The sequence below is a fragment of the Lepidochelys kempii genome, chromosome 1, assembly GCF_965140265.1.
Source record: "Lepidochelys kempii isolate rLepKem1 chromosome 1, rLepKem1.hap2, whole genome shotgun sequence".
Classification (NCBI taxonomy): Eukaryota; Metazoa; Chordata; order Testudines; family Cheloniidae; genus Lepidochelys; species Lepidochelys kempii.
In genome coordinates, this window is record NC_133256.1 from 173,592,801 (window position 1) to 173,609,949 (window position 17,149).

A 17,149-nucleotide genomic window follows, 5' to 3' on the forward strand; every position below is an offset into this window, starting at 1 on the left:
GCAGCATCAAGTGATTTTCCTGGATACTTGAATTTTGCCACTGCAGATCAATTTCACAGCATTGGAAACTGTCTCTGAGCTACAGGATAAAAATAAATTCTGTGCCTAAAGAATCAAGAGCGGTCTTGAAAAATGTGCAAATAAATAACTGAGCAATCCATTTATATCAAATATTTATGCAAAGATAAATTATTTTGTTACACTGTAAATTTATGTCCATTCAATTTACAGTACACCAACTAAAGTGGAATGTATGAGGGACTACAGGAAACAAAAATGTAATGATTACTACAAACAATTTTAAAACTGACAAATATTGTAGATATTTCCGCCTATAAACCTCAAATGCGTTGTCCCTTCCATTGCTAAGTTGTAGCCGAGTTACTTCCCTTAGCAAAATAGACACATCCTCTTTCTTTATTTAGCATCACATGTTTCATTTAATTAATAATCAAATGTTACATACAAAAATGATTGGAATAGTTGCCTCAAGGGGGAGCTTACAGTTCATCTTGGTGATCCATTGCAATCTCAAGCCATTCCAAGCTAATGTGCTGAGATGACATTATAATGGAGCCCGACTGTCAAATATTGTTTTTGCTTTGTTTTCAGTCATTAAATTGTTATACCTCCATGGTACTGTCCTTCCTGGGGTTCTTTGAAATCCATAATGTGGACTGGTTTGGGCTGGTTTTTGTTCTTCCTTTACTAAAAAATAGAAATATAAAATAATTTCAATTCATTTGATCCCCCTGTGGCTCAGATTTAGGATGCGGCTAGGTCAGGGTATGTCAGACTTGCATCCATCCATTAATTCAGAGTTGCCTCTGTTATTGATTTAATGTAGTTTCTCCTCCTACAATAAAGTTATACACAAGCTCTGCCTAAATGCATCACCACAGTGATCAGCAAAGGCAAAGAAACCACTAAATTATATTTGAAAGGAGGGTAAACTATTTTGTCTCCCTGTAGACTTAGATTGTCCATGCTGTACTATATTGTTTAGGTTCAGATTTTGCCACCCTTCCTTACGCTGAGCAGTACCTTATGCTGACAGCAGTCCCAGTGGCAAGGTTTTCTTCCATATGAACAAGTAGGACAAAATCTTTCGTTACAACTTGATCCATTTTCTACTGAAATCAATGAGCATTGGCGAAGACCCTAAATGAGTGTCCAATGACTTATGAGGAGAGGCTGAGGGAACTGGGATTGTTTAGTCTGCGGAAGAGAAGAATGAGGGGGGATTTGATAGCTGCTTTCAACTACCTGAGAGGTGATTCCAGAGAGGATGGTTCTGGACTATTCTCGGTGGTGGAAGAGGGCAGGACAAGGAGTAATGGTCTCAAGTTGCAGTGGGGGAGGTTTAGGTTGGATATTAGGAAAAACTTTTTCACTAGGAGGGTGGTGAAACACTGGAATGCGTTGCCTAGGGAGGTGGTGGAATCTCCTTCCTTAGAAGTTTTTAAGGTCAAGCTTGACAAAGCCCTGGCTGGGATGATTTAATTGGGGATGGGTCCTGCTTTTGAGCACGGGGTTGGACTAGATGACCTCCTGAGGTCCCTTCCAACCCTGATATTCTATGATTCTATGAAATGATGAACTGACCACAGTAGAAAAGTCCTAATTATGGCCGGTCAAAAAAATTTCCAACAACATTGGTTTTTCCTGGAAAATTGGGGTATTGAGTAATAAAAAGTGTTTACTTTCTACAGGAAAAAAATATTTTTCATCAAAAAATGGAAGTCTGAAAAAATTAATTCTGAAATGTCGCCACAGTACCTCATGTTCCCATTTTTTTCTGTGGGCTGGGATCCCCAGCCGGACTTCATCTTGCATGATCTACTGGGGCTGGGACTTCCAGGATGCACCACTTCCCCTCACCCCTGAGGGGGAAATGGTACATCCTGGGAGATTATATCAGATCAGGAAGCCCAGATTTTACAGGAGAATGGGAGCAAACTACAATGCCTATGTTACACCATGGCAGCAGTTCAAAATCCAAATGCTTTGGTTCCCAGACAAAATATTTCAGTTTTTTATTTTTTCCCAAAGAGGAGGGGGGTAATTGGAGTAATTGAAAAGATTCCCATTTACTTCAGTGGGTTTTGGAGCTGGGCTGTATTCTTCCAAGCTTTACTCCAGTTTTACACTAGTGAATCCAGCCCATTTTGTTCATTTATGTCTGCGGTACCCTGAATGGAAAGTCATCTAACCAAAAAACAGTTAAAAATATGCACTCTACAGTACAACATATCTAAATACCATGGATCAGAACCTCAGCTGCTGTATATCTTCAATGGGTTCCATGAAACTGTGACTATTGACACCAGCAGAGGATCTGACTCTGCATGCAGTTTCTGCGAACAATGTTAAGTAAGGAGCAGTAAATAGTTTGAGGATATTGTCTGGAATTGTTGCTTTGACTGTGAAATACAATCATAGAAACTGAGACATATACCAGGTTGGAATTTAAACTTTCTGCAAGGCATTCAGATGATAATGGAGATGGGTCTGTGAAGCAGTTTCTCCTTGCTTCCCTGGAAGAAAGGAAAAGGAGAGCATCTAAGCATGAATGAGCTGAGTGTTGCTACTAATTACAGGAGAGATGCTCTGCTTCCCTTTACCACTACCCTGGAAGAGCCCAAATCATCCAAAACTGCCCATGTTATTCCAAGCTAAGCAAGTCCTGGAAGGCCATGGGTTATGGCTCCACAGCAAGCTAACCTTTCAGAGGAAAGGTCATCCTCCCATGAAAGCCCACAAAAGAAAAAAGGGAGAAGAAGAGACTCATTTGTAAGTTGGGAACTTCCTTTCGTGGTAGAACTCCTCACATAAAGCACTGGAGTTCCCAACTTCTTGTGCTCTGCTCTTTCTAGCTCTTGGAAAGTGCAAAGTCCTTTTCTTGGATGAATTATTACAGTTTCAGGGTCATGATCTGAAACCCACTCAAGTCAACAAGTCTTTCCATTGACATCACACACTCACATTCTTGCATGGTCTATCTGGAAAGATAGGCAAGGCCTGAACTCAGCCTTTTAGAACCCTTTGCATGGTAGCGGAGAGTGTAGAATGAGCTGCTAAAAAAAAAAGATCATGAATGTACCTGCCATGCTACTTACCTAGAAGGCCAATCCCACTGTTATGCAAGGTGAGATATATCTCCTAATCCTTACAATGTTATGGATGGATGGCCTTCATCACAACCTTCATGGAATCTACCAAGGCCCTTTTGGTCAGCATTGGAATCACAGTGGTTGTATGGAGGTATGGATTTGCCTGACACGTTACTATTGGTGAGGCTGGGAAATGCAAATCTTCCACTTCTTTGTGTGGAAGTGCACGTCATTAGGATACCGTACACATTCTAATGTAGGCCTCATGCATCTGGAGGGATACGTTTACTAAATAACTGTGTGATGCCAAGGAATACCGCAGTGATAGTTTATATAAATATCAGGAGATTGTTTCTCATTTGGGGCAATATTTTTTTTAACATTTCAGAAATTGCTTATCTTTTATTTTGTTTTCTGTTTCACAAGGAAGAATTAAAACTGAACCCCACCAAAACAGAGAAAATTAAGCCTTTCAAATTTTAAAAAATCTAAAAGAAAGCCCACGTGGAACATCGCTCCACTTTACTGCCGAAACTCTCCCATCGGCTATTCCCTGGGTCCTCAGAGTTGTTAGTGATCCTGCCCTCCCACCAAAGCTGACATTCAGGGGCAGAAGAGGGCCAGCAATGAAGTACTAGCATCACAGTCATATGTATGTGCTTGGGAGGAGGGAGGCTCCACCACCAATCAATATGCTACAAAAGTGCTAACTGCTACTGTCAAAACAGATGCATTCTTAAATGTTAGCTGCTGTGATTTCAGTGCTGAGTGCTGGAATCCAGGTAATTACACTGTCCATAAACATGTTTGTTTTTGTAAAGTTCTTCTGCTCTGGCAGTGTCTTTCTTGCTCTTCCTGGATGGCTAGTGAATCAAGACATATCAGGCTGCTACCCCTTTCAGTTTTTCTCCTAGCAACTTATGCCCATTCAGCCAGGGAAGAATTCACCCTTTGTGCAGAAAGTTGGGGGAGAGGGGTGCTTCTTGTGCATACTCCATGTCAGTGAAGCTTCCCAATGTCATTCCCAAGAGACCAGTTCTAATATAGATGGTGATCAGGCTGGAGGAAGTAAAGGAAAATTGCAACAGTAGGGGCAGAAAAAATTGTCCTCCTTGGAACTGGAAAAATTCCTTATGGTAGCATAGTGTGTCTTAAGGGATCTGTGGATCTACATTAGGCCAGAGCCTTTTCACTGGTGAAAAGCCATGAACATGAATTTTCAGCTGTCAGATATAAATAAGTTGTTTGGATTTTCAGGGACAACAAGATGCATACAGCACAACTAAGAAGGAAGCAGGGGAGAGATGTAAGCATTCTTTATGTTTGAAGAGCTTGCTAATGGAAACCTGAATTCATCATTGTAAGACAATTTCATATCAGTGTATTGAAAGTATTTACCTTTTGTGTAGCATCTGGAAACAGCAAGTACCAAAGGCCACTAATATCAACAACAGCAGTGGTATGGTTGGTATAACAACATAAATTAAATTTGGAATGATACCTACAAGGAAAAAAAGTCTCTCATTAGTGCATACTGCATTGAAAGATGCTGTCCCATCTCACTGTATCTCTCTGTACGCCCACAGAGTTCAATTCTGAATTCCTTGTGCAGAAAGACTGCTAATCATTTTAGAAGGAAGATATGAATGCATTAGGAATGTAAGAATAAGCCCCCAATATTTCATGCAAAAGCTGTCCAGAAGGTGCATACTGTAGTTTTCAGTATAAGATTAATATCTCATTATACTTACACTGCAGCTAAAATATACATCTATTGTAGCAATGTACACTTGATTACATGCTATGGGCTGAATAGACACAGCTCTTATTCAGCCATGCAAGGGAGTAAGAGGGCATAAGTCCCAGGTCCACTCCCCACCCCCATTTCCCTTTACAGTCTGAAAAGTTACAGGCTGCCCTTATGTCATTTGAACTTTTTTTTTTCTCAGTATAGCAGTTAAAGAACAAAAACAATTCCTGAAGTATTAAGTCTCCTTTGAGATAGGAAGAGGTGAGGCCCTGTCCACGCAAATGCTTACAGTGGGCTCAAGAAGAAGGATGTTTAGACTCCAGAGACAGCTGTTGTGTGTATAATGAAGGAACCATCCTTTGCCCCTTCATTAATATGCCACTGTCAAGGTTCCTCCCCCACTCTGAACTCTAGGGTACAGATGTGGGGACCTGCATGAAAAACCTCCTAAGCTTATCTTTACCAGCTTAGGTCAAAACTTCCCCAAGGTACAAAATATTACACCTTGGACTGGCCGCTACCACCACCAAACTAATACTGGTTACTGGGGAAGAGCTGTTTGGACGCGTCCTTCCCCCCAAAATACTTCCCAAAACCTTGCACCCCACTTCCTGGACAAGGTTGGTAAAAAGCCTCACCAATTTGCTTAGGTGACTACAGATCCAGACCCTTGGATCTTAAGAACAATGAACAATCCTCCCAACACTTGCACCCCCCTTTCCTGGGAAATATTGGATAAAAAGCCTCACCAATTTGCATAGGTGACCACAGACCCAAACCCTTGGATCTGAGAACAATGAAAAAGCATTCAGTGTTTTACAAGAAGACTTTTAATAAAAAATAGAAGTAAATAGAAATAAAGAAATCCCCCCTGTAAAATCAGGATGGTAGATATCTTACAGGGTAATTAGATTCAAAAACATAGAGAACCCCTCTAGGCAAAACCTTAAGTTACAAAAAAGATACACAGACAGAAATAGTTATTCTATTCAGCACAATTCTTTTCTCAGCCATTTAAAGAAATCATAATCTAACACGTACCTAGCTAGATTACTTACTAAAAGTTCTAAGACTCCATTCCTGTTCTGTCCCTGGCCAAGACGACTACAGACAGACACAGACCCTTTGTTTCTCTCCCTCCTCCCAGCTTTTGAAAGTATCTTGTCTCCTCATTGGTCATTTTGGTCAGGTGCCAGCGAGGTTACCTTTAGCTTCTTAACCCTTTACAGGTGAGAGGAGCTTTCCCCTGGCCAGGAGGGATTTCAAAGGGGTTTACCCTTCCCTTTATATTTATGACAGCCACCATAGACTTAACATGCTGCTGCTTACTGACCACCATGTAGTAACAAGCAATCATCATTGTACAGCTATGTTTAATAGGATCAGCTTCCAGGTTCAAGAGAGAAACTGTGATTACATTTTAAATAGGTTTATACCCACATTTCATTACCGTACATAAGATAAAGTACTCATAGTTGTCTAAACCTGACCCACAAGCTCGTACTCTGGATACTGTACTTCTTACCGACTATTTTTGAATATACTTTCACTTGCAAGAGCAAATGTTTAAGGCCAGTTTATTTGTTAATCGTAATTTGGCTTTCTATATACCATAGCACTAGTGTTAAATACAGTCTCTTTGTATGTCATGCATTGAAAAGCATAGTACCTATTTATTTATTTATTTACTTACTTACTTACTTACAACAACAGCATCTGCCCTTGAGTGCTCAGATGAAAAATTGCTCTGAGAAACTAAGCAGGTGCAAATGGAGATCCACGGTTGGTTGCGGCTGCTGCTGCTTATCTTTCCCATGCACCATTGTAAGCCCCATGTTTTACCTCTCCATTATCTAGCATTTTTCAGGATTCTTTTTTTCTTTCTTGGCCTATTAGCATTCTTGTTATATATTCAGAGAGCTGCACAATAATGATGACATTTTAAAATAAAATGTTATTCTTTTAAATGACAACAATGGCAACAAAATAGTCCATTGACTCATGTAAAAGTATATGGGGGGGGGCTGATAATGGGACATGTGGGCATTCACAACAAGGGAATTGATTCAAATCCAGTTGAGATGGATAGTAGTGGAAAGTTCAGCTGATCAGTGAGCCAGATGTTGAGCTGCTCCAGAGAGATGTTGCGTGCCTCAATGCCCACTGACATTTGTGAGAGTTGAGGGAACTTAGCACCTCTCAAGAATTGCTTGGAACCATGCAGAATATCAACCCTTAAATTAAATGAATTGGTGGGTCTCTGAGCAGTTCTTAGAGGGTAGATGGCCCCATCCCAAAAAACAACACCACAGCAGGAACTTTTCTTGGCAGTTTCTCAGATGCTCTCAACCTAGAGATGATCCCTCCAGATAGGGGTTGGGGTACATGGGGAACCTTGCTTTACCATAGGGCTATTGGGTAGATAAAACAACACTTCAGTCCCTAGACCTATCAGTCTGGCACCTTTTGTGAGCACTAAAATTCAGTTTTAAAAGAGAAAACAAGTGTCTTATGTTTGTGTTAGACCATTTTACACATTGCTGGCCTTGACTCTATCAGAGATATTTGAGGCCTGATCCTGTAATCAGATCCACAATGGCAGAACCTTGTGCCCTGGTAGAGATCCACTGAGTTCAGTGGGGCACTGGTGAGGTGCAAAGGTCTGATCCAGGTTCATGCAGATCCAATTGCAGGGTTGAAGACACAGTAGCAATATTTGAAATAGTTGAGTATTCCCTCCCAGAAAGCTAATCATAACCATTGATTCCTGCAAGAACAACTAAAAGAAACTGATCAGAAGTCTTGGATTATTAGTCAAGAGTATTGTGATGGGGTGGACTAGGCCCAGAGGACCCCTGCTGGAGGCCTCCAGGTGCTACCACACTCCATCTCAGAGAGGAGTTGAGTCCTCCAACTGGCCTAGAGAGGCTGTGGAGTGGGGGAGAGAAGCAGCCAACGAGAGAGGCTGCAGGAAGCAGCCAATCATGGCCCAGGAGGGTGATACAAAAGGAGCTGCAGAGCTAGAGTCAGGTAGTTGTTGTCTGGAGCTAAAGGAATGAGGACTGTGTTCCTGTCTGGCTGAAGAAGCAGCAGCAGCAGTACCATGGACAGATCAGTTGCTGGCAAGGACCAGAGAGCAAGAGGGAGCTCCTGGCTGGCTGTTGGGACTGAAGATAGAATAACAGCTGGGGCCAGAAAGGGTGAAGAGTTCAGGAAGCCCTGGGGTCATGGCCCCCTACCAGGATTGAGGGACTATTTGAGGCTAGCCCAGAAGGGGCTGTCAGACTGATTAAGGAGTGAGCCCAGGGAGGGCTGCAGGAGGACAGTGGCTCCAGGGAGGAAGCCCTGGGGGGTCTGGCCCCATACCAGGGCTGGGATTATTTAAAGACTGAGCCTAGGGAGGGCTACAGAGATACCAATGGAGGCATACTGGGATAGGCCCCTGGTGGATTGTACACACCAGAAGGGGTCCATTTTGTTTCACATACAGATTGCATGTGTGACTTGGCCAGAGGGCTGAGGTGTTGAAAACCTGCCTAAGAAACCACCGACAAAGGTCACTGCAGACTAAAAGAGTGAAGGCACATGCACCTGGCCAGGGGACACTCATGAGAAGTGGGTGCCACCCCTTACAGGTATATTTTCAGCAGAGCTTTTAGGAATAAACTGTCCAATTCCCATCAACAGGGAAGTTGCATATCTAATCTAATTCCCTCCATCCTCTGTTACTATTTTACTTTGAACATTAAAACACTATGAATAAATTACCTGCTTCAGTAACAACTACATGAGAATTATCTTCTCGTTTGTTTTCATCATAAGGCTTTCCTGCTGCCACTGATGGGAAAACCTCTGCAAAAGAAGTTAAACAGATTAGAAAAATAGCAACTGTATAAAGAGAGGTTATTACATATTGTAGCATCTGTTCATAGTTTTTTATGTTTAAAACAGATTCATATTTGTTATCTGAACTGTTTCAGCATTGAATAAGTTATTGGAAGTAAATGTGTCTACAGAACTTTAGTGTATTGTTAGGATTAAATATGGAATAGGAATTAAAAGCAGCAGTGTTTTGAACTACATCTATATGTTTGCAACTACAGCTGCAAATATTCCTCTCTGCAGGATTCTTTTTCAATATTTTCCACTACTAACACAAGTCTGTTTAAAAAAATAAAAACCTATGTAACTTTTCCTGGAGCCTGTAAATGATTCATGAGATTGTGTCTTTACCATTACAACTCAAGCTAAAAGTTTTTTTAAAGTTTCTTACCATAATCTGTCTCTGATCTGTCGCCTAGTTCTTTTTCTAGGACATTATCTGTTAAATCAATAGTTTGAGAATGAAAGAGTAAGAGTAATAAAACAGACACCTTTTACATTGTTTTACACCTAGTACCACAGCTCAAAACTACGCCCCCATGTTCATTAAAAAGCACAATTATTGCAGAGTTCTTTAACTTCATATTTCAATATTTGGCAAGCACCTTTCTGAAGAATGTTTGACACAAAACATTCAAGTTAAGAGTTGGTATCAAACTACTTCTAGTCCATACTTCTGTACAAATCTATATAAATAGGAATGCTGCAGTTTAGCCTTAAACCCATTTTTTTTCTGGTGGAATTTACTAGTTTGTTGGATGAATAATTGAACCCACCCTTTTCTTGTGTCAGATTTAATTTGAATACAACTTTTCTTAACATCTCACTTCTCTGATAGTTAGAGGACCCTAGAACATACTAAAATGGGCAGTTGTCTTAATAGTGTGGGCTAAAGAAACCTTTTCTTATTTCCAACATGATTATCAAAAAATTAGCTGTGGAGCAATAAGAAGTATGAACTAGATGTTTTGAGGGCAGATATCAAGGGGTTTTTTGTTTGTTTGTTTATTTTTTCGCTACAGACATCCCTAAAAACAAAAAAGGATACATCAGGGAATGATTAGAAATTGGATGGTAAGGAAATGCAATCATTGCAGAAGAGGAAGATAATGTTCCATTTCTAATTATAAATAACCAGTTGGAAACTATAACTATAAGACATGCAGCAAAGGCCAGTTAGGATGTAGAAATGGGAGAGTGGGGTTATGTATGTCTAAAGGATTCCATAGATTATTGAAATTATTTTGAATGGAGAGGATGATCACAGAAGTAGAATTTGTATGGTTATTTGACAGGTTTCAGAGTAGCAGCCGTGTTAGTCTGTATCCGCAAAAAAGAAAAGGAGGACTTGTGGCACCTTACAGACTAACCAATTTATTTGAGCATAAGCTTTCATGAGCTACAGCTCACTTCATCGAATGCATCCGTGGAAGTGAGCTGTAGCTCACGAAAGCTTATGCTCAAATAAATTGGTTAGTCTCTAAGGTGCCAGAAGTCCTTCTTTTCTTTTTATGGTTATTTGGATACCATTCCCATGCCATAAGATTATGAACACCAGTTGTATTACTGGTCTTTAGCTCAAAACAGTAATGCTCAGAGTTCAAAGAGGTAATAAAATCTACTACAATTACTTCAGCTTCTCCGATAAAAACTGGTTACATTGGGACATGGCTTGGAGAAAAATGTCAAAATACTAGAAACTATTGCTTCTAGAAGTAGCTAATTCTGGAACATAAAAGGGTGGATTAATTTTTAATTTGATCTGAAAATCAAGATGCAGGAGGAGTTGGCTCAAACTAAATGTGGTTATAGCTACCATTATATAATTAAGATCCACATCCTTTCAAGGTGAATGAGATTCAAACCCACAGCTAGTACTGTGACATTAAACATAATCAAGGGAGGTCCCTCATCTCCCCCAGCCCCCAACTGAAGATATTACTTAGATGGAAAACAAAAAATTGCAAGTGAACATATGCAGATTAGGCCTGGAGGCTGGCTGAGTAAGGGCTTGTCTACACTACCACTCAGGTAAGATCTAAGATACACAACTTCAGCTCCGTGAATAGCATAGCTGAAGTCGACATACTTAGATCTACTTACTGCGGTGTCTTCACTGTTGTAAGTTGACAGCTGACGCTCTCCCTTTGACTCCGCTTGCACTTCTCCTTCTGATGGAGTACTGGAGTTGACAGGAGAATGTTCAGCGGTTGATTTATCATGTCTACACTAGACACGATAAATCGACCCCCACTGGATTGATGGCTGCTCGCCGATCTGGTGGGTAGTGTAGACAAGCCTCATTGCCTAATGAGTCACAGAACTCTACTCACAGCATGAATTTCAGTAGCTCCATCATAAAGATGAAAAAACAAGACATGTTTAAGTACTTCAGAAGTAGGAAGTTTGAGGAATGGAGATCAATTGGTTCTCCTACTCTGATTTTTCTAAATTTGTAAATCTCGCTGAGATTGAAACAGTCACCTTAATCTGCATGCAGACTGTTGAGATTTACGGTCTGTAAGGTGTAAAACATTCTAGTTTGTAATGGACATCTTGTCACTTTTGTGGTTAGAGGTTGATTGTGTAGGAAGCTATTGGATGGGAATCTCTGCAGGTTCAGATTATGCAACTGAAACTCTGGTTCAGTGTAAAACTCTGTTTTTACATGCAGCCTGGCTTTGATGAGGCTGGTATACAACCTGTTTGTTTTTTGTATGCAGTTTGGCTAAATTTATCCTGGTATTTGTATGTTCTCTTTGTGGCCACAGTGGACAATTTAAGACTCAGTAATGCTTTGAGTACCATAATCCTGGTAAGAGACATGGTGTTTATCTACTGCCAAGCATAACTACGATAACTAAAGTTATAGCCTCAACTTCAAGCTTGCTTCCAATTTCCTTGTTCTGGCTGTCCAGTTTTAAGTCTCCACAACTGGTATATGCAGGATCCAGAAAAGATTCCCATGTTGTCAAGGTTCCTCCCCCACTCTGAACTCTAGGGTACAGATGTGGGGACCTGCATGAAAACCTCCTAAGCTTACTTTTACCAGCTTAGGTTAAAACTTCCCCAAGGTACAAATTAATTTTATCCTTTGTCCTTGGAATATCCACTGCCACCACCAAACTCTAACTGGGTTTACTGGGAAATGTAGTTTGGACACGTCTTTCCCCCCCAAAATCCTCCCAATCCTTGCACCCCACTTCCTGGGAAAGGTTTGGTAAAAATCCTCACCAATTTGCATAGGTGACCACAGACCCAAACCCTTGGATCTGAGAACAATGAAAAAGCATTCAGTTTTCTTACAAGAAGACTTTTAATAGAAATAGAAGTAAATAGAAGTAAAGAAATAACCTCTGTAAAATCAGGATGGTAGATACCTTGCAGGGTAATTAGATTCAAAACATAGAGAATCCCTCTAGGCAAAACCTTAAGTTACAAAAAAGACACACAGACAGAAATAGTCATTCTATTCAGCACAATTCTTTTCTCAGCCATTTAAAGAAATCATAATCTAACACATACCTAGCTAGATTACTTACTAAAGTTCTAAGACTCCATTCCTGGTCTATCCCCGGCAAAAGCAGCATACCGACAGACACAGACCCTTTGTTTCTCTCCCTCCTTCCAGCTTTTGAAAGTATCTTGTCTCCTCATTGGTCATTTTGGTCAGGTGCCAGCGAGGTTACCTTTAGCTTCTTAACCCTTTACAGGTGAGAGGATTTTTCCTCTGGCCAGGAGGGATTTTAAAGGGGTTTACCCTTCCCTTTATTTTTATGACACATGTCATTTCTGGAAGTTAAGCCAAACTGAAAAATCCCTGGCCTCTTGTGTCCTCATCTGAACTGGACTCTCTCTCTCTCTCTGTGCGCGTGTGTGTATGTGCAATTTTCTTCCTGTTGCGCTGAACCTTCCTGATCTCCATTTACCTGTGTTCATTTTACAGATGGGGAAAGTGAGGGACAGATAAGTTAAGTGACATTTCCAAAACCTCACAGAAAGTCAGTGACAGAGCTAAAGGGCGAGAACTAGTGTTACCTGAAAGTGGTGAAAATATTTTGGCAACATTTCACATGAAAACATTGGCCAATTCATTTCATCCTCATCATTCATTCTCAAGTTCTTTCAGTACAGTTTTCTGCAAAATGTTGAGGATCCCAAAATCCCCAACATTTTCTGCCAAAGCAGTGCCTTTTCTGTTAACATATACCACATATGAAATCTGACTTTAGCTTTTTCTTACCTGGACTATACTTGCAGATAAAATTGTGCTTCATGTTGCATCTGTCATCGTTCCACTGGTAAAGGTAAGCCCCCCCTAGACCAGGGTTTGCAGTTGGTTGATGATACATCACAACACAAGCTTCACTTCCACAGGAAGGCTCATCCGTATACCAGTTTCTAGCCGTGCATATAAATCAAAATTTCAAAAATTGCAGCTAAAAGGCCCACCATATCATCTAATGGAACCATTTGCAAGCATCCAGAAATGCCATAGTCTAGCGATGGTTATAGTACATAGGCTCCATTGTCCCTTAAAGCAGAATAAGCCGCATTTCCCCCCTCTCCTGCATGGAACAGAGTTGGGGGTCTACTACCAGTCTTGCAGGTCTTGGAGCATCTTCCTGCAGTTAAGGAGCATCCATGCAGATGTTCCTTCCCTCCCTTCTGATGCCTGCTTCCCCTGCCACCTACCCACAGACGCCCTGCAGATTATGGCTCCTGAATTTTGCCATTTGTTCTACTAGTCTTTAGCTGAACCAGGAAATCTAATGGGATTTCCAAAATCTGAGGTGTGGGCAGAGTGAGTTACTCTAAACAGTCTGCACTAATTTACGCAGCTGTTGGCCTTCTAGTTTGGGGTCAGAATCCAGCAGAGTTTGGTTGCCATTTTCTGATCCCCCCCCACCCCGCACCTCCGCTCCTTTCAACTCCACAGAGCTGGAATCCTGTGGAGCCCTTACTTCTATGAAGCTGGGGGTGGGGGACTGAGACAAACATGCCACAGAGACAGCACTTCATCCTTCCACATCTCCAAGTGCAAATCCATTGGCTCAGCCTCTCCTTTGTTATTAGCCCCACTGAACAACTTTTCTATATGCTTAAATTCACAAAACATTTTACTTTTTTGGGTGCTGCACACATTGTGTTTCCCTCCATAAACCCTCTAAACTATAGGCAATCTCCCAGACTTTTACCTGAATGATGAAACAGTTCCATCAGTCCACTGGTAGAGCTCAGGGCAAGCACTTGATATTGCTTGCCCCTCTCCGCTTCTCCACAATCCGATCCAGAAGTCACCGTCAGAAATTCCAGAGCCTGACTTGGTGAGGTTTTGTAACATGTTTTCTATGAGCTTCTGTTCAGTTTCATTTTCCAGACTTAAAAGCACACCACCGTCGATTTCACAGGCATGGTGGGCCTCCTGAAAGCCCACACGTCTTGACAAGTCCTGGAAGTAGGCTATCTTGTAACAGGGATGCTTGAAATCTCCGTAACACACTTTTTGACCTGAAAAAAAAAATATATATATATATATATATATATATACACACAGCATCAGCTAGAGAATGCAAATGAAAAGCAATCACTGAAAAAATATAGTTCAGTATAAATGTAGTGACAAAGAAGATGAATAATATTTCTCCTTGCCACGTGTGGAAGGAAGCCATGCTTTATTTTGGTTGGGTTAATGTTGCTGAACCCCCTATCTCTAATTTTAACACTGCTGGTGTCATGCACATCTTGGTCCCTGTCCTAAAATCCCTAAGCAGGTGAAAGTCCCATCAAAACCATTGAGAATCCCTTTGGCAACTATGGGAATTTTCCCTGCTTAAGGACTGCAGGGTTGGGCCCCTTCCTAAAAAGTAGTCTTTGTTGTTGTTTTTTTAAATACTGTATATGGGACCAATCCCACTTCTATTGGCACGAATGGCGAAAACTCTATTTGCCTTTAATTGGCACAAAATTAGGCTCTAAATTTCCAGGGTCAAAAGGAGGTCATGAGTGTCTTGGGTCAGTTGGTTCCTGCTTGGTTGGATTCTCCAGTATTTATAGTTTTACCCTATGTCCAAGTATGTTCGATGCAGTCAGTGTAAACTACAGACGGCACCTGAGACCATAATAATACATAGCCAAGCAGAACAATATAATCAAAATATTCTCAGAAAGCATCAAATCTAATGTGCTCACACAAATATTTACTTAAACTCCAGTTTGATAAATCTGTTTAAAGGATCAAACCAAACAATCCAATGGCTCTTTTTTTAAAGAAACTGAAAGGTAAAGAAAGTGAAACTGCACTTATTATATATTTACTTTCTTCCAAAAGCAGTTGAAATGTGTGCTTACCATATTGTATTTGCTATTGACCTGCTTTAGAACTTATGCTTTGAATCTAAAATGACAAATGATTGGAATCAGAGCAAATCAGTGGTGTCAGCTGTATATATAATGTGGTGAGTGCTGCTGAAGCCCATTCATTTTTAAAAATGTACCCGCTGTATGTATAGTCATCTCGCTTTTATCTTAAAACTTTACACAATTTCTTTTAGACTTCTCATCGTTGGACTAACTAAAAGCCTCATTATCAAAGAATCATTTTTCTTTTCTGTTCCAATGCCAAAATAGAAAATGTGCAAATGACAGCATTTTGTAAAGTTAACATAGGCCTTAAAGAAGTAATAAGAAATTACTATAATTATCTAGACTGTTTGAACACAAGCAGAAAACAATTTTACCATTAAACCTGTAAAAATAAGCTGTTCATAAGCCATATTTGTTGAAGAGGAGCATAAATGATTGTTTTTACTTGAAAAAATCCACCTCTTTTTATACTAATTTTTAACCATAATAAATGTTAACCGATCTAAAAATCACCCCAGTGACTTTATATCTGAACAAGTTTTATCCTATTTAGCTTGATAAATGTATATTTTTTGTAATTAGGATGCAGAAACATCATCGTGCAACTTAAATTTAATTTTCCCTAAATGTTTTTCCATACACAAAGTGTAACCATATTCTTTCAATCAAAATGGCCTTTATACGATATTAAGAGAATGACAAAACAAGAAATAACAAAAGTAGGTCTTCATGAAAGAGTGAGCACACAGTGGATCTGATTTCCCTCCATTAAGTTATTCTTAATTCACATAAGCAGATTGTATTTGCACACTTCATAGTAGCTGCTTGTCTCCATTTAAAGGTTTATACAGCATAATTCTTGGAAACTCTGGCTAACGGCCAGAATTGTATTCAAGTTGCATTAAGCAATAGTTAGTATGATCCAATCCATCCTAGCTAAATCCAAAGTTAACTCCCATTGCTACAGATTTTCAAAGAAAAACAAATGTGGCTCCTCTGTGTTGTAAAGTGAGTACACAGTGGGTCTGATTTCCCCCCATTAAGTGAGTAGGGATGACCCTTATATTTAGTTTGCCTACCTCTTTACATTATAAATTATTCTTGTGACCTTTCTTGAAAAGCCCTAATACTTCCATTGTTTGAAGCAGGCATTTGAAATTCAGTAGGGAGAAGGGGTGGGACGAGGTGGGGCCTCATGGAAGGGGTGGAATGGGGGCGGGGATGGGGGAAGCAAGAGGGGGTGTCAGTGATGCACTAGTCCTCATGTGGCCCTCGTGATCATTTGAGTTTGAGACCCCTGCTCTAATCTAAGGCCAGGCTGATGCCAGCTCCACATACTACACAGACAACCCTGCAAGAAGACAGCTTCCTCAAGAGTTGGGGGACAGAAATTCTGACTGGACTTGCTCTTACAATGCCTCCCAGATTCTGCACATGACTCCAGAGGTCCAGTCTGGAGGCTCAAGTGATATTCGGTGGGATTCTGTCTCTAGAGGAGGAGAGTAGAAGACAAGACAAGTCTATGATCATCAACAGATGGCTCAGGCAGTGGTGCTATAAGGAGGGCTTTGGGATGTTCAACAACTAGGAGGCAATGATGGACAGAAGACTTTTCTCACAGGATGGACTCCACCTACGTAGGGAGGGAAATAAACTTTTGGTATGGAGGTTGTCACAACTGATTAAAAGAGCTTTCAACTAGGAATTTGGGGAGACAGTTGGGAGATGCTCATGTAATTGCCATGCCTCTAACATTGAGTGGGAAGAAAATCAAGTAAGAGAGGATACAGCATTAAAAAAAAGAAACAACAGAGGGTAGGAGATTGGACATCAAGAGGAAAGATGGTGCCAATACCAATGACAGTAACAGACAGGTAGGTGATACTGGCCATTAAATGATTGTACCTAATAGGGCGAGAAATGTGGGTGAAGCCAAACAGAAACAACTAAGATGTCTGCACACCAATGCAAGGAGCCTGGGTAACAAAATGGAGGAACAAGAACTACTAGTACAGGAAGTAAAACCAGCTATTCTAGG

General features: G+C 40.6%; 1 protein-coding gene across 1 annotated transcript in view; it reads right to left on the minus strand.

Moving 5' to 3' along the window:
* Nucleotides 1–628: 628 nt before the first annotated feature.
* Nucleotides 629–17,149, minus strand: part of CHODL (chondrolectin) — a 46,313-nt gene continuing 29,792 nt past the window's right edge. Inside the window, exons 2-8 of the mRNA XM_073329341.1 lie at nt 13,944–14,256; nt 12,989–13,146; nt 9,137–9,184; nt 8,632–8,715; nt 4,512–4,614; nt 2,459–2,537; nt 629–708 (exon numbers count right to left, since the gene is read on the minus strand). Of these exons, the coding sequence (XP_073185442.1) occupies nt 706–708; nt 2,459–2,537; nt 4,512–4,614; nt 8,632–8,715; nt 9,137–9,184; nt 12,989–13,146; nt 13,944–14,256 (788 nt within the window). The 3' untranslated portion in view covers nt 629–705. The remainder of the gene's footprint in view (nt 709–2,458; nt 2,538–4,511; nt 4,615–8,631; nt 8,716–9,136; nt 9,185–12,988; nt 13,147–13,943; nt 14,257–17,149) is intronic.